At 39.9% G+C, this 27,210-nt stretch overlaps 1 protein-coding gene across 1 annotated transcript; it reads left to right on the top strand.

The window, feature by feature from the left end:
• Positions 1-122: 122 nt before the first annotated feature.
• On the top strand, positions 123-26,281 carry NTS (neurotensin). Its single transcript, XM_018563204.1, has 4 exons — positions 123-316; positions 3,273-3,334; positions 22,079-22,303; positions 25,898-26,281. Exons 1-4 carry the CDS (start codon positions 244-246, stop codon positions 26,045-26,047), a joined length of 510 nt encoding a protein of 169 aa, XP_018418706.1. The 5' UTR covers positions 123-243; the 3' UTR covers positions 26,048-26,281.
• Positions 26,282-27,210: the final 929 nt, after the last annotated feature.

Below are 27,210 nucleotides of genomic sequence, written 5' to 3'. Positions count from 1 at the left end.
ATTACCAATGTGCGTCATATTGTTCGCAATCAGGGGATGCTATATGAAGCAGCAAGGGCTGACAGAGATGGGCTGGGGTATATTCAAAATGCTCTCCTGTAGACTTGTGACATCATCTCACTGCTTAAATACTTAGGGAGGATCCAGCACTCTCATTATGGTACGGAGCACTGAGAAAGAGAAGATCTGTCAGTCTCAACTGCATTTTTCTTTTTGAATGGACTAAAGTTCCCTCAGTAATCCATGATGACTGGACTTAGAATTCAGATGGTGTGTCTGATGCTCCTTGCTTTCAGCTGCTGCGGGATGTGCACAGGTAGTGTATAGGATTACTATCCTCAACTGTTACTATGTTTGTGTGAAGCTATTGCTTGCTACATGATATATAGATGTGCAGCAAAATAGTGCAAGCTGGTATATTTGTTAGTTTTGGTTTTACCGGTTTCTGTCCTTTGTTATACAAATGTCAAATCATGAATGAGTGCTTTTATGCTGGGTGTCAGTAACTTGTCTTGTAAGAGCTTGAGTATTCTTACATACTAAAACATTCCTAATTTTCAGCTAGCTGCTTGTCATGAGAGAAATGAGAAATGTGTATCTCGCAACAGCTTGCATGAAAGCATCATGGAATTACAGCTGGTTAGGAACAGAAATAGATAAGAAAGAAGTGCTGTGAGTTATTGTGAGCTTGCATTAGAACTTTTACCCCCTTGCTATACATAGAGGAATGAAATATATTGTACAGGAAAGTAAAGATAATCCAAAAAACCACCTATTTTCTCTTTTGTTAAGCATACGAAAATCACTTCTGACATGCCTGCAGCCCATGGTAATTTAGAACAAGGGCTGAATATAATTGGCAACCATGGACAGTTCTGTTCAGTTATTTCAACCTGTTTTGTCATGGGTTCATAGATCCAAAGTGACAGAAGGTGAAATTTGTACAATGTACAGGAAAACGTTATTCTCATCTACTTGATTTATCCAGGAGATCCATAATTCAATTCTACCTATATACATACATCCTTTATACATTCTATTTCATTTATACCATGGACAATGCAACAGGAGGAGTGAGACTTCAAATCAGGGAAAGCAGTGCTGGGACATACACTGTAAAGATTTCATCACCTCAATAACCAAAGGAATAAAGAGCTAGTAGGTGACTTAACATTCCACTATCTACTAAAAATATGAGTTTTGGACTGAAGTACTAAACCTTTAACAATTATAATAAATTGACTGACTGATTGATGTATATATATGCCAGCAGCAGTAGTCATGATTGGATGATTTTAATTGTCTGCAGTCTAACATGTTAAGGTAAAGTAACATCATGTTGCTCTCATCAGCATATTTTGGAGGCTGTGTCTAGTGAAAATGTGTCATTTAACATACATTTGTTAATGAAATAAAGAATGTGCACTGTTATGGTAATTAAATACATAAAATAATGTTTATTATTATTATTAATAATAATAATGTGAACTAGGTACTGTGTTAATGTTTTAAAGATATGTGGGAATGTTTCTTCATCAATAATTTCAAGAAAAGCATGTACTTTGATCTCAGTGTTGCCTTAGCCTGATTGCTGCCGGTACAAGAGCAATACTGTATAGTGCTGTATCTGTTGGCTCAGGAGGAGAATATCACTCATTAGTATCTGGTCCTTTGTCCGTTAATTGTGCTGCAATAGAGCAGATTAAAATGCCATAGGAGAAAAAGAATCATTATCTCCTTGCAATTAATTATCTCTTTCTATATGGCTACTGGCTAGGAACTATTTCAAAAACAGCAGTTTGAAAAGAAAAAAAAGAGCAGTCAAAGCAAACTTGAATTTCTGTTTAAAAAGTTAGATTTCACATGCAACAGTTGAATTAATGGATGATATATACATTGAGGCCAAGTTACTAAAGAAATTGAGAAGGTTTATAAAAAAAAAGAAGATTCCCTTCAATTATCCAGATATAAATTCGCTTTTCGAATGATTGACCAGTTGAATTGAAACTTCACACTTTTTGTGTGAACAAGCTCAAATCTTTTAGTAAATCAGCATTATTCCATACTGTATTTTTTTTAAAAAAAAGTAGCATACCATTACAGGACATAATGGTCAAAGTGAAATGTAATGCACTTTTTGTGGCAAATTTCACACTGGCAATCACCCTGTTAAAAATGTACCAAATCGCTAAAGTCACCTACACCCCATAAAAGATATAGGGGGGGATTTATCAAAACTGGAGCAGACAAAAACAGGAGCAGCTGTGCATGACAACCAATCAGCTTCTCTTTTCAGTTTGCTCAGTTAAGATTTGAAAATGAAAAAGAGAAGCTGATTGGTTGCCATGCAAAGCTTCTCCAGTTTTGATAAATTCCCCTCATAGTGTATGTAAAGTTTTGTGAATGTATAGCGACTATGCCCAGATCTCATGGGACAAGTATGTCTCTGAATGTTACATTTTTTCTTTGTAAGAGGTTGTCAATAAACTGTTTTCATCTATCTCCATCTTTATCTGTCTATCATCAATTTGTATTGTAACCCTATAATAGGAGATATCGGTCCTTAGTATGTTGTCAGGCTAAATTAGCAGGGCAGCAAACAGCAGAAACACATACCGTCATTCAGATTTCATTTTATTGCATTCATATTGATAAATATTGAATTCCTATTGGTTGCTATCGGATACTGCAATTTGAACATTTGCCTGTTCTTTATTAAAAAAGCCAGATAACATAAAAATGTTATTCTTAAACTGCAATGCGGTACAAATAATCCATGCACAGGAAATTTGTCCTTTATATGACCGTTGGCTGAATTACTGTTCCACCAATAAGCATATCATAAAAATAACTCCATTTAGCACTTCTATACATGTGTTATATTTATGAAATATTCACCTAGTGTGAGCAGTAAAGTTCAACATATGTTATAGGGCAGTGCATATGCAAATACCTTGTCATACCGCACTTGCTGAAATATCAATTTACATACAAGTGACATAGCTCACTATCTGAGCTGTATATAATTACATAACATGTGCTTACTGGGAAAAACCTGAGCACCCATGTTAATAAACATGATTTTTCACTAGTATGACAAATGTGCAGATTTTTTTCGGTATAATATATAGAGTGATAACCAGTATTTCCATCTATTAATCAAGATGTTATTTTTAAAAACTGTTGTTTGTTTGCTAGTTTTTAGCACCAGTTTGCAATCAAATATAGTCCTGTAGATATAATTTTGGAATGTTTCATGTTTTCTTTTATAGATTCAGAAGAAGAAATGAAAACATTAGACGCAGATGTACTTAGCAATATGTATTCATCAAAGGTATGTCTTTTTTTATGCATTTGTAACTATTTTTAGTTTTGTGCTTAGTTAAATAAAACAATGAAAACAAACGATTTAAAACTGCAAGCAGAAGAAAATAAAGAAATGATTCTATTAGGCTGAAAGTGAAAATATTACAGGCATTCTCAGCACTTCTGTATGTCATAAAAACAGCATTCATTTAAATTCACATGTCATACTTTGACCCATTTAATATTGTCTAAAAATAGTTGGAGTGGCATTATTGGGTAATCATCCTTATTGTCAAAAGTGCAATCTGCTGTCTTTGTGCATTAAGAGCACTGTGGGAGTTCTGATCTTACATATGTCCAGTACTCTCTGGGAGTTATTTACTAAAGGAGTATATTTTCCACTAAGCTAAGTAAACCTGTGTTCACTTTGAGCACCCAAGCATGTATAGATTCAATTTAAAACATTGGAATTTCCTTTGCACATGATTGGGTAATTGAAGTTAACATACCTAGCTTAAGTGAGCTAGGGGAACATTATTTTAATAAATCATGGTAACAGGTTTCAGTCATATGGGCAATCATTTATTGACAGGTGATTTGTCAGTCATAGTTACTAATGTAAAGAAATGATACACCACCTTCAAACTATTGTTACATTTCTTCTAAGGTGTAAGTAGAAATGATCATCTGTAAATGCCTAAATTATCATGAATTTTACTTTACAAAAGATGGTTACACCATTATGTGCTCCATATAGTAATCATCCCTCATGGATCTCCTTTCTTAATTTTGAAGAAGTGGAATATGAATGATGTTAAAGCAAATTAGCTTTAGTTTTCTTCTTTCTTCTGGTTATATGAGATCATTTAAGACTACTTGATGGTACTTCTGGATATCCTCTCAAGTTCCTTAACATCAAACCTTTATAAGGAAAGGGGACATTTTTATAATAGTTACTATAATAGAATTGATTAAAACATTAGAAATGCATGATTGGTACTTTAGTAAAATACATTTTCAGTGAAATGTGAGCTGCATAATTTAAAAGAGAGTACTGGGCGAATCAAACCATAGGTTGCTAACATAAGTGGCCCATAATCTCCACAAAGGACTAAACTACATATAACGAGAGGTAGCACAAACTAAGAATCAAAGATCTAACTGCAATCCAAGCAAAGTTTCAACAACTAGATACTATGGTCAAGTTAAAGGGAAATTATATTTTTTGGGGGGTCAATTTTACTTTAGATTTCTTTTTAAGTTCATATATCTTTACAGTGTTGTTAATCGTTTTATTAAATGTACAAGCTTTGTTGTACATATAACCATTTATTGTATGAAAAAAAAGATCTCCATTGCTTTGTGGCTTAGTTCAACAGAAAACAAACAATTTGTAAAAAAATTTCCATGCAAATATTTGGGTATTCAAAGTGAATAACAGCTTCAGCTTCTTAATGAACATTTTCTACTCCTTAAATTAATTAACCCAATTGAGTCTTTTAAATCATGGGCCTCTTTCAGCCTAGTTAGAATGATACAATGCTTTACATGTGAAAAGGGGACTAGAGCGCCACCTACTGGCTGGATTAAGCCTGCATTCTTTTAATATGAACCTTTTCCTATTCACATAGAATATTTTTTATGGTATTATTTAAGTGCAAACCATAATAAATAAGGAAAATAGGTTCACTACCACTATATATGAACCAGGTTGTTTGTTTTAGATATGCACCCATAATATTAGTGGCTTGGTTATGCTCAGATTTGCTGTAATCCATGCATGTGTGAACACAATTGTGAACCTATGCACAAGGAGTCTCAGTACAGCAGAACCACAAATCTTTACAGGTTACCATGTAATTGCATAAAATTCACAAAGTCATAGCAGTAAATAGTAATTATACCTAAAATGTTCACATATATCTCATGCAATTTTTTTATTGCTTATTTTTATACTTAATATAAAATATAAAAAAAGTAACTTAAACATAAAAAAGCTGCATGCACAGGTGTTCCTATAATTGCATACAAAAGGAATACCTTTAATAAAAATTAATCTCATCTCACTTGATGTGAGCATTTTAGTACATCTGTTGATGACAACACCTGCACAGACCAGTCATTTTGATAGGACATTCAAGACTAGGCAATTGAGGGCGCAGGTGGTAAACTAAGTCAGCTATGGCTGCTGGAATGCACAACTAGTAACCCATGGAGTCTACTGGAGTCAAAAGTGTTTCATAGACAATATGACCATCTTTTCAAGATGCTTCTTTTGGTTTTTACTCAGTGCTTGTGCCTCAGTGCCTAGAAAAAATTCCCTCATGCCCATGAGCTAGTGATAACTAATGTTGTGCATCACGTTGCTCTATTTGCCAGTGTTGTTGCAGGATGAGGCAGCAGAGGTGGTAGAGCAATGAGGCAGCAGGGAAAGCAAAGGGATATCATTCTTGTTGAGCATATCTTGTTCATGTCTCAGTTAAGCTTATTGTTCAGGAGCCTTTCAACATTCTCTGTTCTGCTTTAATAGCAAGGTTCTATTAACTTTGCTGGCTACTAGCTTACAGCTAAGTCTGTCATTAAACAAATAAGCAGGAATACACCTTGCTGTGTTTCACAATGTAGCCATAAAAGTAGCTTTCCTCTCCTTCCTTTTTGAATTCTTCATGTTCATCATCTTTCTTGGCCACCGCTGGCACATCTGCTAAACAAGAGTTAAGTCTCATTCAAGACACAAAGGAACAGACATAATCTCCTGCTTCTCAACATCCACAAAATTACCTTTATCATTCTCCTGTGTCTTATCTGGGGTCACAATTGTGTATTTTCTGCAAAACTGGAATTCCTTAGTGTCATCATGATCACCATTGATCCTACTGTGCACAGACTGCAGTATTGTCTAGTCCACTTTAAAACGAAGAGCCAATGGAAAGACTCTTCTCATTCTATTTTGCTACCTCATATACGGGCTGGAGCAGAAACATATAATGAAATTGGCAAGAGCTGTACTTTGTAGCCTACATTAAGGCTGGATGAGAGATGATTGTCAGCAAAACCTGTTTGCAGTGAGGAATGGATCTGATCTTCAAGCCCTGAAGAAGGAGGAATTCAAGTCCCCTGAAATGTGTTGGCTCTATCTGACTTTTTTCATTCAAATAAACAACCTAAACAAACCTTCAAGCGAGTTGACTATTTTTTTAACATGCACTCCCAACCACACCCCCAGGATTTGATCCTCAGATGAGCTAAATGCTTTGGATGTATCTGACTTTTCATTTTCAAAAATACAACCTAAAAAAACATTCAAGCGAGATAACTATCTTTGAATAGGTGTGCCAAACGACCAGTATGGGAAGACAAAAATTCTGAGGTGAACAAATAATTATGTACATAAGTCCTTAAAACAACAGTATCAGCTTGGCTTCCTCTGTCAAGACTTAGAACATTTTTGTGTTACCAAAAGGAGCTTGAATTGATCTTCTGATTCTGCAGTGGCTTTATCACTAGTATCTTGGCCAGGTGAATATTTACATGGCAGACTATAGACTTACTAAAAGGCATAATTTTCTTTCCTTTTCAGACACTCCATCATAGATGACTGGTGCTTTTAAGGTTGAAGGGGAGGGAGGAGGGTGAGTCTTTGGTGTTTTTGAGGCTGGCTATGACTGCTATAGACTATTGAGAATACTTTGCAAGAAAAGGATTGGACATCATGGGCAATAGCAGAAACAGCAGTAAATGAGTCTGAGTTTCTAAATAGGAGCTGAAGTATGACAAGCAGTAATGGCATTGCCGCTGTGCTCTTCTGCATTGATAGTGTGAAGGCATCACCTAGGCAAATTACTGAAATAAATAGATACGCCTCTAATTGCACACACTGATATGACAATATATATGTACCTTGGTAATGTGGAGAAAACATTTCATTATTAATATTCCCCCATAAAAACACTGTTACTTCCCAGGTTCCCACAGCTGTTTTGGTTCCTATATGCTGGAGGCAAGCGTAGCATGATAAGTGCTATAGCTATCCACTTTCAAAGCAGATCTGCTTCTGTATTCTCAGTGCAATTGTTGATTTTGTGTAGCAGCTTATCTTCTGCATAACCACAGTTTTCCTCTGATGTTTCCACCTTGTAATCTCTAACATAGTTTTTTCTTATCCACCACTACATCCTCTCCATCATCAGATCAGGAGTCAGATGTGTCTTAACCAGATATGTGTATTACTGGAAAACGGAGCTGTAGCATTTAGCATACATGGATACTTATTATGACTACTACCACGAATGACAATTTTATATTTTTAAATGTTTTTCTCTCCCTGAACACTTTTTGCTTTTAGGATCATTTTTACCTCTTTATCACATTCACAACATGGAGGACATTTGCTTACAACACATATAACAAAGATAAGATAAACATGTAATCGAAGAAAGAGTGGGATGAGTGCATTAAATTACTTTTTTTTTTCATTGACATATATAAAAACTGCATGACCTAACACTTTATGAGATATAGTTTAGGTACGTCTAAAATATATATCAAATAGGATGCTTTACTGTTATGTTTTATATAAATAAGAAAGAAAGAAAACACAAAACAAACTTGATATTTTTCCAAAATGTTGTTCCCCATAATGAACAAGCAAAAATTTACATTGTAAGCGAGACCTTCTATTACTTTTATTATTTAGTTGCCTGAAGCTGGCCATATATGGCTCGTATTTTGAGCTGTTGGTGGCCCTGCCAACAGCACCAGTCTTGACAAACATCAATTGAAAAACCAAAGAAGCCAGGGGAAAACAGTCAGCCAAACAATGAAGGAATCCAATCAGGTGCAATCACTCTTCAAGTATTCTGACACACAGCTGTCAAAATACAATAGCCAGCAGGGAGGATTTGTCCATCCACTCTGTTTAGCATGGATATGGAAAGCAAGTGGTTGAAAGTCTTTGGTCAGTTTAAATTTGAACCATCTTCAAATTTTTTTTTTAAATGTGGCACTAAAAAACGTACCCCATTCTCAGAATGTAGCCTTACAGAAAATTAAAAGGCCTTAACTCTTTACTTGCATCAACCATTTTTATCTCGTTTTGTAAATCCTAAGGTCCTTATTGGCTTTTGTAGTCGCTGGGTGGTATTAGGTGTTGCTTACATTATACATTAGCTAACTAGTATTGCCACTTGCTTATCCAGCTGTATTCCATTTTATATTTAGAGGTTTAAAGATTATCAGCCTGATTCACTAAAGAAAATGTGCAAACCTATGCATGTGAAATAAAAAAAAAACAATTGCTAAACTTCACATGCACATTCATGCCAAATTCACAAAGTTTTCTTGCACACCAATAAGTAAACATGTAAGCTGGCAAAAAATGTGGATAGTTTTGGATTTTTCTTTCTTTCGGGTTTGAATGTTGTTTTGTTATTTGAATTCGGATCTTTCAGAATTGCATTTTAGTTGTGGATGAGGTTTTCTGATTGACCAGAAAACAGTTAAGTGTCCAATTTAGTTTAATTTTGAAAGGAATTCAGATGATCCAACATTTTGTTAAAAGTACATTCAGATCCGTTTGCAGTCGGCAACATTGGAATTCGAACATTCAGATGCTTTGATCACAGACCCAGTCAATGCCACACTGTTTTTTAAGCATTGATAGAATTAATTTTCTCATAAACATGTTGTTACCCTGCCCTAAATTTAGAAGTTGTCAGGCTGTAGCCAGTCTGATTCTTAGTGATTTTTCGGCTTTCTGATGCCTCTACTAAGCCCTGGTGACAGTTTGCTTCTGCCCGGTGCTTGGGGAGTATCCCTGGCAATAGTTTGGAAGGCTGAACAAATCCGAGTTAAGAATGTGTGCACTTCCTCAGCCAACCATTAGGATAATTAATACCAGTGCATGTTTGGAGAAGGTATAAACATGTGAGAGTGACCTAGGGAAGTCAGTCTTCCCCCTGGTCTCCTGTCTGGGGGAGAGATGATGTAGATTGTCTGATCTTTCCAGGCCTACTGCCTGAGGAGTGTGAACATGAGCGTGGACCTTGTAATGTAATCTCAAAAGAGAACAGAAAAGCAGAATATTAAGTGCTAGAAAATCCAGGTGTCTGTCTGTTCATTGTACTTAGTAGAGAGTTATGGAGTGTATTATCACATACATACAGCTAACATAAATGTAATCTTAAAACTGAAATGGAATACCAGTGTCTACTAATAGTCAAGTTAATAAAATAATTATAAACGTACATCATATTTTTAAAACAGCTAGGAGTTAGCAAAAGTATTTTCCATTCTCCAAGCTAAAATGCATTGCCTAGTTTGTAGCCTTAGCTTTTTTTTGTTGCTACTTTTTCTTATACCTAATCTGTAATTTGTTCCATGTTAAAGGAATTTTCTACAGTGCTCCCTGGATAGATGATGTTGGCCTTATAACAGTAGCTTCTTGTATCCTAATACAATAAAAAATTGTAGAAAACAGATTAAAAGTTATAACTGAACTCCTGGTAAACAGCTAAATACACAGATGAAATTCATATAAATTAGCTTTTCGTACCTTCTGAAGGATTTTTCATCCAGTCCTGAGATTTACACAGCCATGTTACAAAGCACAACACTGTCTAATGGGGCAAAAGACTAGATTTTTGCACTACTGTCCTGCACCACTACCTTGGTTTTCTTTGTGATAGGGAGCCAGCTATCTCTTCCAGGTTATTGCAGCTGGCTCCCTGATGATGTGGCACCAGATGAATGAAGTCCAAGAACGTCACCAGCACTCCAATATAAACGTGAAGAAGGGATAGATTTATTGACACATATTTGTCATAAATGCATATATGATAATTATGTGTCAATAAATCTATCCCTTCTTTACGTTTATATTGGAAAGCTAGTGACGTTCTTGGACTTCATGTTATTACACGGTGCCATCTGTGGTCATTGCGAGCACCCACCTGGATCAGACAGGTTTTCATTTCTATCCGGTAAGGAGTGCAGCAAGATACATTGCAATATACGTTACCAGATGAATGAAGATTCATCTGGCACTGTGGGGAAGCTGATGTGTGACATTGGTATCACTGGAAGATGAAGGAGGAGGCTTCACATCATTCTCGTCTAGGTAAAGCTGGTCATATACCTTACAACCATCACAAGACTTTTGTCTTATGATGGTTGTAAGGTCATTAAAAAAACGTACGATCTGCCCATCTTGGACAGTCAGATCGTACTTGCGATCATCGGGGCGGGCTTTTGATGACTGCAATGCTGAACGGGCAGTGTGCGCTTGCGCACACCGGCCCATGCAGCATTTGTCTTACGAGCAGGCCACAAACCCATCGAAAATCGTACTATTCTCGGTGGGTTTTCGAGCCTGCTCATAAGACAAAAGACGTGTGACCGTACAGTAGAAACAGTCGCACGCCTTCCATACACCTGCCCATTATCGTACGATCACGTGATTTCCCGCGATTATCATACGATAATCGGCAGGTGTATGGGCACCTTTAGAATGGAGGAAGGTCAAACATGAGAGGGAAAAAGGCGAATAAAATCCCATTTCTTTTTAGATTGTGGAGGGGGGAGGGTTACACTTTTGCAAAGTTATCTTTTGTGAAAAGGTCCGCTTTAAGTAACACTTACAGATTTTGTAATTCCCAGCATGTAACTGGACAGTAAAAGAAGCAGCACACTGATGAGTATTGCAACCCAGCTGGGTGGCTCCTTGTACTGAAGTTAAATTCAGATACTAACACTGCTTGCTTTTACAAAAAGAAATGTAATGATGTATTAATGAATACAGAGCTGCGTTAATTAGCATCCTTTATATTTGTTGGTGTTCACCTTTAAATTGTTGTCCGTAGCAGCCAATCAGATGTCTTATTTTATTTTCCCAGGCAATAAAAGATTGAATATGATTGGTCACTCACAATGGGCACAATTACATTTATTTTCATAAACAGTCCCATATGAGTTAAGATCTCATACTTCACCTGAAGCATTGAGGATTTGACATTAAGGTTAATCCCTTCTGCCTGTGAATGCCATTTTTCTTTTCCAAGACACTTATATCCACATAAACAATAATTGGACAAGAAACTAGCTTTTGTTTTTAAGGGAGCTGAGGGAGCTGTGTTACTGCAAAGTACAAATCATCATGATAAAAGTTGTAATATTGGGAAGTCACAAGCATAGCACATATTTTGTTGATGTCTGTCTCGTGTAAAATATAGGGCACGTTTTTTTTTATCACGGCTCGTTTGAGTTCTGCTGAGAAGACATATTTCACAACCATCTCCATCACACAGATTGTTTGTGTCATTTTCTGATCTTCCAAAGTATAGTTATATCTTAATAAATTATAATATAAACTGCATATGGTAATCTATCATTAGCATTTCAATTAAACATTGCATTTTGTCCTGCTATTTATCTGGATCCCCTAATGGCAGCAAAGTATATTGTTTGTGATATTTCTCGGTAAGGGAGACAGGCATTATCCAACATAACATGCCAGTTAATTGAATATGACAGACTCAGGAGGTAGGGATAGGGTCATTCTTACACAAAACACTTCCCCGATGATCTTTATCCTTAAAGACACACTATTTATTTTCAAAAATAACTTTCAACAATATTTGTGTTAAGATTTAGACCAGTCTTAGAGACAGCATGTAAAATATTTTTTAAAGGCAGCAATGCCACAGTCACTAGATTGCAAGGAAATATAGAAATAGTTAGATTACTGATCTACCAGCAGCTAGCTAAAAAGCCAGTCACACAAAATTAATATTTTCATTATGAAAAGAAGTGAGCAGATTTTGGAGGAGTTTGAATAAAGTATTAATTTCTAACAGTGATGAGCTGGGACTTGGTGTAAACCCATTTCTCTGGCGTTTGTCGAAGCTAGTGCAGACAGCTGCAGCAGGACCAACCCATTTGTGATGTGTAGCCTATAGGGCGAGGAATCCATCGGCTGCAACTGGTTGGGCAAGGAGGGGGTGTGTTGGTCACAGTTTTGAGTGGACTTGGGCAAACTCAGGTGAACTAGGTTCGCACCAAGCCCTAGCGCATCACTCATTTCTACATAGGTTAGATTGTTTGTTAAGATGTATGTACACCCAAACAATGTGCTTCTATGTTTGGTCCCATTTGGATTGGTAAATATACTATTGAAAGGGTTTTGTTATGTGTCCAAAAAACAACTGTTGATCTGGCAGGAATCTCAGCTGATCACTTCGTGTGTTGTCTGCCTATGCTGACTATTAGCAGTTTTGTTGTTCCCAGCTATCTTTGAGGACCCCTCCCCTCTATGTTATATAGGAAAAAATGTGGAGTGTTTGCTGTAAAAATCAGGAAAACAACCTAGAGTGTTTAGATACAGTAGGGTGAGTGGGCATTGTCACCCTAGAACAGGATTTGTGATATTGGAACGATCACCAGGTGAAAATAGAGGGAAGAAAGCCAAAAAAGAGAAAATTCATGCAGCCACCACATCAAAGGACTGGTAGGCTGCAATATAATATTTTTTTGTTCTTGGGTTTAGATATGACATAAACCTGGTGGATCTCCAATATAATATGCAGCTTGCCAACTTCTAGTGTATATGATAGCTGAATCACCCTGTACATATTGGACACACTGGCTTCAAGTATATCTCTGGGACAGTGGTGGAACTACCACTTGTCAGGGTTCCACCCTGACTTTATTGGTTTGCAGCATGCTGGCTTGGCTGCCATTTCACTCACCTGTTCCTTCCTTGCTCAAGCAGACTATGGAACGTTGCTCATTACTCCCAGGCTCCCTCTTATGGTCATATAGGAGAGCATCATCTGAGTGAGTCAGATGGGAGTTTCCTGTCTCTGAGTGATGAAGTCACCCTACTCACCATTACGGGGAGGGGGTCGTTGAGGGGAGGGTACTGTCAGGGTTCCACCCTGACTTTACTGGTTTGCAGCATGCTGGCTTGGCTGCCATTTCACTCAGCTGTTCCTTCCTTGCTCAATCAGACTCTGGAACATTGCTCACTACTCCCGTGGCTCCCTCTTATGGTCAGATAGGAGAGCATCATCTGAGTGAGTCAGATGGGAGTTTCCGGTCACCCCACTCACCATATATATATATATACCACTCAGTCCAGTCTGACCTTGTCCTTGCGTGGTCTTCCTGCTTGTGCTTGCCTGCTGCTCTGAGTATCCTGATTCCGTGTATGACCCGATCCTGGCTGACTATCCCCTCTGGCTTTTGCTCCTGGCATGTTCCTGACAACGCTGATTTCCTGGCTCCTGCTCCTGGCTTGTTCCTGACAATGCTGATTTCCTGGCTCCTGCTCCTGGCTTGTTCCTGACAACGCTGAACTCTGTGTTCCTGACCTGGCTTGGACGACTACCCATTCTGGCTCCTGACTCTGGCTTGTTCCGGTTTAAGACCCTGCTTACTCCTGTGGATACTGTTCTAAATACATTTTTTTTTTAAACAATTAATTTTTATTAAGGAACAGGTCATCCATGTACGACATAAGCAGTTCAAGTGAGATCATATACTTTCTTTTGTTTTTTACATGACATTGAAAAAGTACCATATAGGTAATTACAGTATACAGGTAGATTAAGCACTCCTCCAACAACATGCCAATAGTGATACATTAAGCAACTACAGATCATACATGTAGACCTATTAAATTAACTTTATAATCACAACCTAGAGAAATAGAAACAAGGAAGAAAAAGTAGGGTCGACCGACACGATCCCGTGCGGCCGGCAGAAGAGAGAAGATCAGGATGAAACATACATAGCACATACATTGTGAAGTGATCAGATCATCAAGACTACCAGCTTACGGTTTAGGCAGATAACATTGTAACCAGGATTCCCAGAGGTATTGGAACCTCCCATGGCTCTGGGTTCTATAAGAGATTGCCCTCTCATACTCACACTGGGAATGCACTTTCGATAAAGTTTCAGACAGAGCAGGTATCTCACTTGATTTCCAGTATCCTGCAATCAATAGTCCATAGTGGAGAGGCGTCCGGGGACATCTTGGAAAGCCTATAGGGGGTTAGATGATGGCATTTTTGTGAGACTTCCCAGTGGTTGATACATTTAGAGTGGGATGAATTAGCCTTGATTGCTGGTCTCCACTGGTCAGTATTGAAGTCAGATTGCAGTTCTGCTTCCCATTTGAGCATAGAGGGTGTTTTACTACCCTGGGATTGAGCCTGTATAAGGTTATAAAAGGTATATATGCGGCCAGGGGAAAAGGTTCAGTCCTTTAGTGCTCTCCATATCGCCCCAGGGCAGCATATCGTATGAGGGTTGAGGGAGTCCAGCAGGTGCCTAATCTGAAAATATTTGTACTGGTCACTCAATGTGATCAAATTATGGGCTTGAGGTAGATCAGAATAGCCTCTGGTTCACCACGATTCAAGATTCAAATGTGGAATCAGTAGTTCGTAGGCAACCAGCAGGATATCTAGGGTAACATTAGGTTCTCTGGCCTGCGCGGTTCTCATCAGTGTAGACCACACCAGTCGCATGGCTTGGATAGTGGGGTATAAAGATGGCCGTGCCCCTTCCTCAGGAAGGCCGCCAGCAGCCATCCGTAAGGTCCCTCCTGGAACTAAGCTGCTTTCCATGACAAACCAACATTTAGAAGAGTCTGCCACAAACCAAGTTTTAAGCTGGGTTAGTAGGGTCGCTCTATAGTAATCCCTAATGGAGGGCAGGCCCATCCCTCCACGTGATCTATGTCGGGTCATTGTGCTAGATCGAATCCTGGATTTTCTCCCATTCCAAACATATGATGTCATCAAAGCTTCGATGATCGAAAAGAATTTAGCCGGGAGGGGGATAGGCAGGGTCCGAAAGTAGTACACAATTTTAGGTAGGATCGACATTTTAAACGCTGCTTTTCTGCCTAAGACAATTCAAATTTCCCCATATCATTCAGCATATTTTTGAGGGCAACCAGTAAGGGTTCGTAGTTGTGTTTATAAAGAAAGGCTAGGGGCGAGGTTCATTATATACCAAGGTACGTAATGAAGTCCGGGGACCATTTAAATGGGAACAGCGCCTGCAACCTATTTTGGATTTTCGGTTTCACCCCTACATTCAAGATATAAGATTCATCCACATTAACTTTATAATAAGAGATATCTCCAAAGTGAGTGAGGATTCTAGACACCGCAGTCAGAGATTGTTCTGGGTTGGTCAATGCCAGTATAATGTCATTGGCAAATAACCCTATGGTATGGGTTGCGTTACCTATAGAGATACCCGAAATCAAAGGGTTGTCCCTGATCTTGGCGGCCAAGGGCTCCATCATCATAGCAAATATGGACGGGGATAACGGGCACCCCTGCCTCGTCCCGTTTGAGATGGTGAAAGGAGCCGATAGCATACCAGATACTTACACTCGAGCGGATGGTTTTTGATATAGTGCCATAATTGCAGCTACAGACCTCCCTCCTATGCCAAATCTCTGCAAGGTCAGCTCCATATAGGCCCTGTGGATCCGGTCGAGTGCCTTTTCCGCATCCAAGGCTAGGAATAGGGAAGGCGTCCGACCGGTCTCTGCATGTCTAATAAGGTTCAGCATCCGTCTGGTGGCGTCCGGGGCTTGCCTACACTTCATAAAACCCGTTTGATCCGAGTGGATAACAGAAGGCAGTAGGTGTAGTAGCCTGTTAGCAAGGATCTTGGCATACATCTTAATGTCAGTATTAATTAAAGATATCGGTCTAAAATTTTGCGAGGATGTCAACACCTTTCCTGGTTTTGGTATAGCAACTAACACTGCGCTCAACATGTCCGGAGGGAAGGAACCAGAGACTGCAGCAGACTCAAAGATATAAAGAAGATGGGGAGTTAAAATAGCTTGAAATGTTTTGTAATATTCCACCGAAAAACCATCCTCTCCCGTGGACTTTCCCGAGGGTAAAGCCCTCATCACTTTCTGTATTTCAATGGCTGTAAAGGGGGTGTCTAACCGCGCTTGATCTTCAGGGTTCAGTCTAGGTAATTTAACTGAGTTCAAAAATTCTGCTATAGAAGACGAGGATGGTTGAGTCAAGAGGGAATTGCCATTTAAATTATAAAGGGTAGTATAATATAAGCCAAACGGAACCTTGGTGACTGGGTGATATAACATAAGGATTTTCATCTGTTGCTGTTTCTGTTTAAGTTGGGCTGCCAATAGTTTACTAGCTCTGTTCCCTTGATGATAGTAGGTGGCCTTCATGCGTGACATATGGAACTCGTGATTAGCAATAAGAAGGAGCTTAAGGTCCTGTCGGGACTTAATGAGGTCGTGGAGGGTGGCAGGGGAAGGAGTAGTTTTGTGGAGCCTTTCCAAATCTGTAATGGTTTGCAGGAGGGTCAGGTATCTCTGCAGTCTCTGTTTCCTATCCCTAGAGGCAAGCTGTATCAGCAAACCCCGCACAAAGGCCTTATGGGCGCACCATAACGTAAACGGTTGCAAGTCAGGGGATGCGTTGCGTTCAAAATAATCCTTCAAATGAGAGGCCACTTGCTTCGAGTGAGCGGGATTGGAGAGTAAGGATATGTTATTTCGCCACAGAGGTCTAGGCAGAAGGGCAGGGGTGGAACCCACCGTCAAAGTAATCGGTGCGTGGTCCGACCACGTAATATTGTGGATAGTGACCTCTGTAGCTTGTTGTAAGAGCCACTGATCTGCAAGAAAGAAATCAATTCTCGAATATGATTTGTAAGGGGGAGAGAAAAAGGTATAATCCCGGTCTGTCGGGTGATTGCAGCGCCAAACATCATACAGCTCCTCCTTCAGAAGTAGCTTCTTGATAGATGGCCTGCGCAGGTGGGTCCTATTGGATACATCTAAAGCTGGGTCTGAAATCAAATTGAAATCCCCACATAGAAGCAAGCGACCTCTCTGTACAGAGCGGATTTTAGTCAATCTAGAGGGAGAAGTACCTGGGGTGTAGAAGATTTCAGAGTCTCTCTCCTCCGATGAGATTCCTGCGGCCTGTCGGCTGTAGATGAGGAGCTGCTGGGCAGTGTAGTGCCCCTGGTACCACCGTCCCTTCGTGCAGTAGTCGTAGCTTGTCCCTTATGCTGCAGGACAGGGCCGCGTGGGGGGCCTTGTGTAGCTCCGGCGCCATCTTGCCTGGCCGGAGCTCCGGCTACAGTGAAGAAGTCGGTCAGTTTGCGGGGACCGCGCTTCTTTGTTTTTCTCCCCATATAGGCGGGTGCCTATCGTGGGTCTTCTGCTGCCTACTGGGGTCAGATGAGAGAGTCTAGTTGCTGGAGATGTCGCTGGCTAGCTCTAAGGGCTGCAGAGCCTCTCTACAGTGCGGTCATCTTCTCCGGCGTCAGGCCACGCCCCCCTCAATAAATATTTTAACTAGCACCTTTTGCTTGTCTGGTTTTCATTGTGCTCTGACACCAACATAGCAGTCCACGTGGCCACTATGGCACCTGGGCAGGAGGGAGGGCTGGTCAAGGCCCTAGGGATAAAGCGCAGACTGGGCCAGGCAGCAGATGTGGCCGGCTTGCCTGTCACAAAGAGTCACAAAGAAAGTCTATAACGGAATTTGTGGTGCCCCAGGCAGAGGTCTGTCATTGTGGATGAAATAAGGAGAAAGAGGGACTGTTCTGAGGTCTGGAGAGGTTAAAGAGAAGGGATTGACCTGAGGTCTGAAGGGGTTTAAAGAGGAGGGTGATCTGAGATCTGAAGGGATTAAAGAGGAAAGAGGGAAGTGATTTGAGGCCTAAAGGAGTTAAAGGAGGGTGGCTGATCTGAGGTCAGAAGGGGAAAAGAGGCAAGGGGGAAGTGATCTGAGGTCTGATGGGGTTAAAAGAGGAGGACTAATCTGAGGTCTGAAGCTGTAAAGAGGAAAGGGGGAAGTGATATGAGCTCTGTAGGGAGAAGGAGGCTGATCTGAGTTGGGAACGGGGGAGGATTATCTGAGGTCTGTTGCTACTCACACACCACCACCTCTTACCCTCCTCGCAGCTCCTTCCTTGGCTTTCATACCTGAGCGCAGTCACAGGAGAAGACATGGTCTTTCATACCTGAGCGCTGTCAGGTATGAATTGGCTTTCATACCTGAGCGCTGGGATTGGCTTTCATACCTGAGCGCTGTCACAGGAGAAGACATGGTCCCCCATATCTGTAAGTGCTGGGTAGTAGCAGCTGTGGAGGTTGGAATAGCAGGAAGCACTGGCAAGTGTAGTATACCTGGGTCAATAGGGTCCAATTGCAGAGACACTGTCAATGTGTACCTCTTTGGCAAGGTGTCAGTGGCTCTTTAAATTAGTGATAGTGTCACTTTAAAGAATAAGTGTACTTTTAAACAATGTACACATTTAATTTTACCGCCCTCCCCCACCTGCCCCCAACACACATCCATACTTACCTCAATATCATCACCACAACCGCTTAGTCTTGCATGTCAACCTCATGCCATGGCAACTAAGTGTTGTACAATAGGGGGCCTTTTTTTTTGAGGGGGAGCTATTTGAAATTGTGCTATAGTGTCTTGCGATTTCTAGTTATGTCCTTGCTCTGGCGCTCCCTGGTCTTATCACCAGAGTCTTACCTCAACCATAGTGGATTGATGAGAGGTGGGGGATAAATGATAAATCTGGGAGCAGTGGCTGAACAAGAGTTTCCAAGGCCTAAATTGTACAGTTAAGACATTTTAAATGGTTTTCAGGTACATTACACTAATCTGTTAAAGTGTGATACTGATAAGATGTATTCAGTGACCTTGCTCAAAGTGCATAAAAGCAAGTGTTTATCTGCCATAGTAGGAGTCCAGCAGCATTACTCACGATTCAAAATATAGTATGTTAGTTTATTTTTAATGTGTTTGCACTTCAACAGAAACAAAGTGTATGTATTTCAAATAAGATTGAAAAAAGTACTGTTTGCAGAGTAAGTTCACATTGTATTTACTACACTGGGATGATACAGTATGTAAATATAATGAACTGTGACATGATGCAGCAGAACGTTTGCTAAACGTATGGTTAACTTTTAAGACATTGCCAGTAGAATTGGTAAAATATGTAATTGAGTTTCTGAATAAAAAAGAACTTTCTTGGGAAACATATCAATCTTCCCATTATGCTCTGTGCAGAAATGATGATTGATGGATATAGTATCTGCCTGTAAAGTGATGGGCTTGAAATAAGAACTCTGAGCACAAAAACCTTCATTTAAATATTTTGCTCAATAGCCAGAAAGCATATAAATCCACCTTGTGCACATGGAATGCATTTAGAGTCCACATGGCCCGTGGCCCAGCGAGATTCGGTCCGGCGCCAGCAATGACTGCGTCCCCCCCCATTGCAGGTGGACTCGGCCACCGGAAGCTCGTCTCCAAACAGCGTCGAGCTAAGGCAGAGGCAGATGTACCGCCGGTGCGGGACCGAGCCAGAGTGCAAGGAGAGGAGGAGGGGGGCCCGCTAGTACCAGTGGCAGGACGGGGGAACGAATGTTGGGGGCGCAGGGGCGCCATCCGCTTGGTGGGGGGCCAGTGTGATCCGCTCCCGCCCCCCCATCTTGGGAGGGGGGCCCAAGATAAAATCTTGCACCAGAGCCCTTTGGTTATTAGTTCCGCCACTGCGCCAGGCAGCACATTCTTCTGTGTGAGGACCCTCTCCTCTTAGCCCCGCCACCTGGCCGGCGAGTCACAAAAGAGAGTCCTGCATGAATGTCAGATAAGTCTGGACCGGGAAGGGGGGGAGGGGGATGCTGGTGGTATTCAGCATCCCCCTGATTTTTATGCATTGCAGCAGTGCAGAATGGCATCAGCTATAGAGGACTACAAGTCCCAGCAATTCATTCTAGTGGGGCATAGCAGACTTTTATTATAATGCATTGCTGGGACTTGTAGTCCTGCATAGCTGGTGATATTCTGCATTGCTGTATGATGATTATACAGCAATGCTGAATAGCTCCAACTGTGTAGGACTACAAGTCCCAGCCATGCATAATATTTTTAAGTAGGGATACACCACTGCCAATACTGGGCATTTTCAGGAGTACTCATACTTGTGAAAATGCCCCGATACTAAACGCAGATACCGGTGTTCTGTCGAGAACGCCGAAGTAATCTAATTTGCCGACCTCAGCATCTGCGCTTGTGCATAGACCAGTATTATCGATGAAACCGGCATTTATTCACAAAGTATTTCATTAAAATCGTTAATTGTGACCATTAATACTATTCCATCCTTCATTTACTGCCATGGACGGTATATTATTAATGGTCACAATTAACCATTACAGACGAATACTTTGTAAATAAATGCCGGTTTCCTCGTTAATCCCGTCTGTGTCGTAAGCGCAGATACTGGGTCAGCGTTCTCGACAGAACACCTCACTAACATTTTAAACAAGCGACTGCCTGAGGTCCTGCCTTCCTGTTAACCATGTGGTGCCATTGTGGTTGGGGGGGGGGGCCCTTCATGGTTTCTTGCACCGGGGCCGTAAAGGTTCTAGTTACGCCACTGTCCACACTATTACCTTGTAAAATAATAGTTATATCAGCACTGAGCTGCACATAGTCTATACAGAAATCAAAACTGTGGATGGGACTCCGCAAATCCATCCACTACAGGCTGCCTGCAGAAAACTACAGGGGGCCAAATACAGGAATACAGGACCAGTCACCATGCATAAGGAGAGGGGGCAGTAGTGACCAGCCTTTATTACAGGAAGCTCATTCAGAGAGGCAAAATGTACTGCAAATATCTGAGAGAATGACACCAAGATTCAAGTAAGAATACACATGTCTCTTGTATTTAGACAATATTTGCTGATACCAGAGTTTATCTCTCTGTTACTCCGCTCTCAAATCAGCATGTTCATTGCTATCACGTGAGCACTGCAGCACAACTGATTGGCTCCTTATGCTTCTTTTCCCTATCCCAATCTGAGCTCTGCTGTACAGAGGACAGCAAGAGGCTGATACCAAGTCAAATTAAGGTACTTACACTAGTTTCAGTGAAAAAAGTACATTTAATGATTGATTGATTGATTGACTGAGTGATTGATTAATTAATACAGAGCTGCATGGGTGTTTTTATATGAGTTTGGATTCCAATTTAAAACTCTCAGTTTTAAAACATGAGTATAAGATTGTCTTTATCCTTTGTAGCACATTTAGTACTTGCAGGGAGAAGCTGGTACTGTAATTAGTACATTTGTGTTGTCTTCTGTTGCTATAACTATGAACACATTTATTTTAATATATGTAGCTTGTCACATTGTTTACTTAAAAAAGTATCACATAAGACTATGTCAATGTACCGATTTTCTCATATACCCTGCACTCTGTCTAAACATATCATGGATTTTTTAAAAGTGTTCCTATTAGTAAGTTTTCTTGCATACAATGTGTATTCTCTGAGCTAGATTAGGTATTAGAGCTTAAATTAATGGGTCTGGGATGTAAAAATGGCTGTAGATTTTTTAAATCTGTCATATGCGGCCACAATGGGACTCTGCAGTCAATACTAACTCGAGTGTACATATTCATCAAAAAGGGTTATATTAATTTGTCTTTCAGCACATGAGAAAAAGGGCAAGATGTCAACAAATGTAGCAATATAATTATACGGGCAGTAAAAAGATCATAAAGACAATATGACTCAATTATAATTTATATAAATATCACTGCACTAAGGACAAAGCAAGAATGGAGTCGATAAATAGAAAATAAGAATGTAGCGATAAATAAATGTCATTGCATAAAGTATTCTAATTATGTTTTCTTGCATGTCATCATAGGTGAATAAAGCAAGACTTCCATACTGGAAAATGACTCTTCTAAATGTATGCAATCTTATAAACAATCTTAATACCCAAGCTGAAGAAACAGGGGACACCGGAGAAGATGATCTCTTGATGAGAAAACAGTATCCTACAGCTATGGATGGATTTAATTTGGAAGCAATGCTGACCACATTCCAGCTTCAGAAAATTTGCCAAAGCAGAGTCTTTCAACACTGGGAGGTATTGTAAAATTGGTTCATTCAACATGGTTATAAACTATTGACTGTAGAATCTCTAATTCATGTATATGAAAGGGCTGAAAGGGTGGCGGGAAAGGTATCCCGGGTTTATAATCAGATATTCCACGCCACTCCCTACTAGGGATAAGGTTCGGGTTTGCTGCTACCATTTGTTCGAGGCGAACTCTATGTGCTCGAGATTCACAGAAAATGTATGTGCAGATTCACCCGGTAGAAATTTTACAACCATAATGCACTGCATGGTCTTTATACTATGGCCAGCAGGCTTAGAAGGACAATTAGGGGGGGGTTTTGATAATCCAGCTCCCTCTCTGATAGAAAGGGTACAGAGCAGCCATAGTGTCAGTGTATTGGAAGCTGCTATAAGGAAATCTGACAAACTGCAAAGGGAGAGATTAGATAACCTGTACTCTATTTCTGATTCTTTTTGGGAAATCAACCCCTTTGATGCCTTTTCTTTTTTTCTTATTATTGGGAGATATTTGTCTTTAAACGGTTAGATTACCTTTACAGGACATTTTACACAAAAGCCCCCAAGCATTACAGCATGCCCAGCACATTGGAAGCCACTGCTCAGCTGCTCTTTTAGCAGTCCATACTTGTAAGATGTGTGCACCCTGCCTTCAAAAATTCCTAGGAAGGTGACCCTCCCTCTATCCATTACAAGTATTCCCCTAGTGAAGCGCATCCTGACATTTAGGAAACGGAGAAAGGCTGCCTTCCTAGGGATTTTTCTAAAGCTATAAAGGGGAACTATTCATGGCCTGTACATGGTAAACTTTTTTTGCTGCAAGACTTCCTTTTTAAAAAAGTGACATTGTTTTCATGGGTACAATATGTTATTGTTTTATTTACTGTGAGGATATATAGCTCCTATTCTCCTGCTCCTAAACATCTGTTCTTGGAGTTGCCTGTTCTTTTTTTGCAACACTCTTCTGCATTATTTGGAAAAAAAACCTAAATAAATGAACATATCACATATTTTTCACTCACATTCAACACACCCCTAACCCCATAGATAAAATAAAAGCTGGACAATGTTAAATTGCTGTATGTTCTGCTACTTTGATGAAAATGCAACCTAGTCTCTTTGTCTCCGGTAAGTTTGTTAGGCCTAAAATTACAATCTAAAGTTGTCTGCTTCTGGCCTAATTTTTACTGCTGTATCCTCTGTGGTCTCTTAATTCTTGTATTAAAACTCATGTGCTGTGCTCCTGTGCTCTTTGTCTCTAGTAACTTTGAACCTAAAATTTATATTTCAAAATTATCTCCTGCTGGCCAATATCCACTGCTGCATCATTTAGGGTCTCCCACATTGTTAATGAAAGCTTGATAGAAACTCCCTGGACCACTCTAGTAATGTATGTACGTTGTAAATAGTGTGACAGAAATACTGTACAGCAGGCAAAGGGCAACAATGAAAATATACAAATCTTGAAATAACATGTATGGGAAAGGCTTAAAGCTTCCCATGGCTTTACAGAACAGAACAATGTAATCCTTTAAATGTAAAAAGTTAAAAAACCATGTGGGATAACCCTTAAAATTTTATCTAGGCTGTCACATAGCTAGGTAGAAATCAAACTAATGCGGGGGCATCTCCTGCACTTCTTGTCTAACAGCCCTAGAAGTGGAAATGTGAGGACACAGGGTGGCATAATGGCCAAAGTGGCACACAGACCTGGTTGTCAGGTGTGTAGACCAGGATGACTGTAGATCACTGAGCCGTAACCAGATGCAGGAACACTTTAGCACCTGAGGAGGCAGGAGCATAATCAGGAGCCAAGCCAAGGTCAGTAACAGCTGGACAGCGAGGCACAAAATCCATAGGCAGAAACAGCGTCAGGATGCAAACCTGAGATTAGCAACAGCCAGTCAGCAAGGTACTGAATCATCAGACAGACGGAGTGTCAGAATGCAAGCCATGGGTCAGTAACAGCTAGGCAGTGAATCAGCAGGCAGAAAGCAGAGTCCAATATAGAGGCTGGGGTCAAAATGTGTAGACAAGATTCAGAAGCAGGTGAAAAGGGCAAGCTGGGCCAAAACATAGGAAATCAGAACAGCAGGTTGGGTTGCAGGTATCATGAATTAGCTGAGGACCATTCAGCAATCTGTCGAAGTCACACTCCAGTTTATATAGGCTATTTGGCACTGAGTATGCATGCATGCCCACTTGGCTTAGCATGCATGATAACAAATGGTTTGCAATGAATGCCTGGCTGAGATCCTATGCACAAGGCCATGAACCGCAGTATGTGTATGTGCTCGAGCCTGCACTGGTCTTCTGTAGATTGAATGAACTGAATTTTCATTACACTGCAACCATAGGCAGCCATGAAAGGCAGGGCAGTGAGTGTGTGCTCCCCCACTGCCTTCCTGTACAAGAACAGGCCACATGACTTTCAACATTGGGGGAGTAACTTGCATGAAAGGGCGGACAAAGCCACCCTCCTTGCAAGGCACCTATCACAATGTTGTGGGACAAGGGCCTCTTCCCCTTATTTGGTCCTCCAAACAGAATGTGTGGGATACTTGGGCAGTTGGGCCATTATGGTTGGACACCATAATTGACAATTAATTTACATTGCTGTTCACTGTGATTAACAATGGATTTACATTGGGGGACATTAGTGAAATGTTTCTGTTGCATCTTTTTAATTGTTGTCTACTTTTTCTTAGTAACAGAGAACCTGGCTTCAATACTTTTTTTTTCTCTATCAGTTGAACATGATAAACTTGTGTATTTTTCAACCTGATTAACTGTATAACTATGTATAGTTTTTCATGATGAGAGAGCAATATAAATTAAATATGAAAGAGAAAGTACATAAAAATTGGAAAGCCACGTCAAACAGTACTTTAAATTTGAACTCCAGGCAAACAGCTAAATACTAACATGAAATACATTCAGTATATAGGGGCTATTTTATCAGCAACTGGATTCATAATTCTGCCCATCTAGTCTTAAGATTTACACATTTCTGCTCCACAGCTCAGTATACAGAAGAAGACGCTGATGAGCTCATCTCTCTGTCACTCTACTTTCTCCTTCTATCAGAATGCCCCAATGTTAGCACAAGAGAATTGCAGCACAACTGATTGGCTCCTTGTTTTCCTTTTCCTTCCCCAGTCTGAGCTCAGCTCTATAGGGAAGTACAAGAGGCTGTTGCTAGATCAAATTCAAGTACTTACACTATTAACATTTTAAAAAAATTGAATGTTGTATTAATAAATACAGAGCTGCATTAATTTATGTATTTTCCATTTGCCAGGAGCTCAGATTTAGGGCAAACACTGCAATATTAATTTAAAATATATGCTCACCTAAAATATACTATACCACCCCTTTAAAATAAGCACATCAACACAGAGTAATAGGAATACAGTATGGATTCTGCTTTGACAAAATTAACTTTATGATAAAAATATATGTATTTATGGTTTGATAAAAAATCTGAGAGGAACTCAGAAGCCTCTGTACTACTGACTAATGATTTTCAATGTTTTGCGGACAGCTAATCTTTAAATTCAACAAGCTAACACCAACTAACACCAGGTTTGTTTTCTCTTATAGTTAATCCAGCAAGATTACCTGGATTCCACCAGCTCGAACAGTGAAAATGAAGATGTTGTAAAGAGGAAAAGTCCCTATATTTTTAAGCGACAGGCACATATAAGCAAAGCAAGAAGACCCTACATATTGAAAAGGGCCACTTATTACTAATCAATATAATTCATTAATATGTGTTCAATTTATAAGTAAATGTGATTTATGGTTATTTTCCTTACAATTAAAGCTATATTTGTGTCATAAATATATTGAAAAATGATTGTCCTTAATATACAGTAAATGTGTTTTTATTCATGTTATTCTTAAATGTGATTTTTTAATATGCATTAAGAATTATTTGGACTTTTACATTTAAAATAAATACCACTTATCTGCATGATAGTGATAGTGATACCAAGCAAGAGTAAACTGGATGTGGTAACTAGCGTTAAACAAGCTGTTTTTTTCCAACTAGTGCAGCCAAGCCACTTCCTATATGCACACCTGGGGGGTGCATCATCACAGTCTGTGTTCATAATACTCCTGGGCTGAGCAGCCCTCACACATAATTATATAGTGCAACTCAGGAGAAAGGACAACTCATTACTGCCACAAAGAAGAAGAGGATCAACCCATGATGTCACTGAACTGACCTAAAAACTGCAGGTAAAAAGTATATATAGGGTTTTTTGAGAAAAATTCCATAGGGGCTCAGGAAGGAAGAGGAACTTCAGGAAGGTGTGTTATGAGGAAGCTGGATATGGACATAAAATCAGATATATTGCAAGTATATGCTTTTCTCTTCTGGAAGTCAGTGCAGTATTTGTTCAAGAATTATCCAAAGTCAATATCTACTTCCTAGACTTAGATGCTGACTCAGAAATTACAATTATATAAATCCTGGGGGCTGGTTCTGGGTGTGTTCACAAATATATGACACAAACATCTGACCATGCTGTAGCCCCCCCCACGTTACAACTTTCTACAAAGTTACAATGTTGCAGTCTGATTAATTGTAGCTACTTTTCAGCTTGGGAAACCTCTTTATGGCATTCGTAGCAAGAAGACTCCTTCTCAAGGTTCCAGTTGGTTTTCCATTGCCAAAGCTGCATGATATGTAACTCAACTTTATGTCAAGAGATGTTGTTAAGCTAACACAGGCTGGAGTCTCTAAATATTCCTGTGGTTACTTTGCTTTGGCCAGACTCCAACAGGTGAAATTGTTTACTAGCATGGCAATGCTCCTGCAGAACCAGACGGAAGCTGTCCTACATGCATACTTTTCCTGCACTTAACCCAGACCTCCCCATGCCATGGCTATCACACAAACATAAAGA

This window comes from Nanorana parkeri, unplaced genomic scaffold (genome assembly GCF_000935625.1).
Source record: "Nanorana parkeri isolate BGI_ZX_2015 unplaced genomic scaffold, ASM93562v1 scaffold640, whole genome shotgun sequence".
NCBI lineage: Eukaryota > Metazoa > Chordata > Amphibia > Anura > Dicroglossidae > Nanorana > Nanorana parkeri.
The sequence above is the reverse complement of the archived record's forward strand: the minus strand, read 5'-3'. Positions and strand labels throughout refer to the sequence as shown.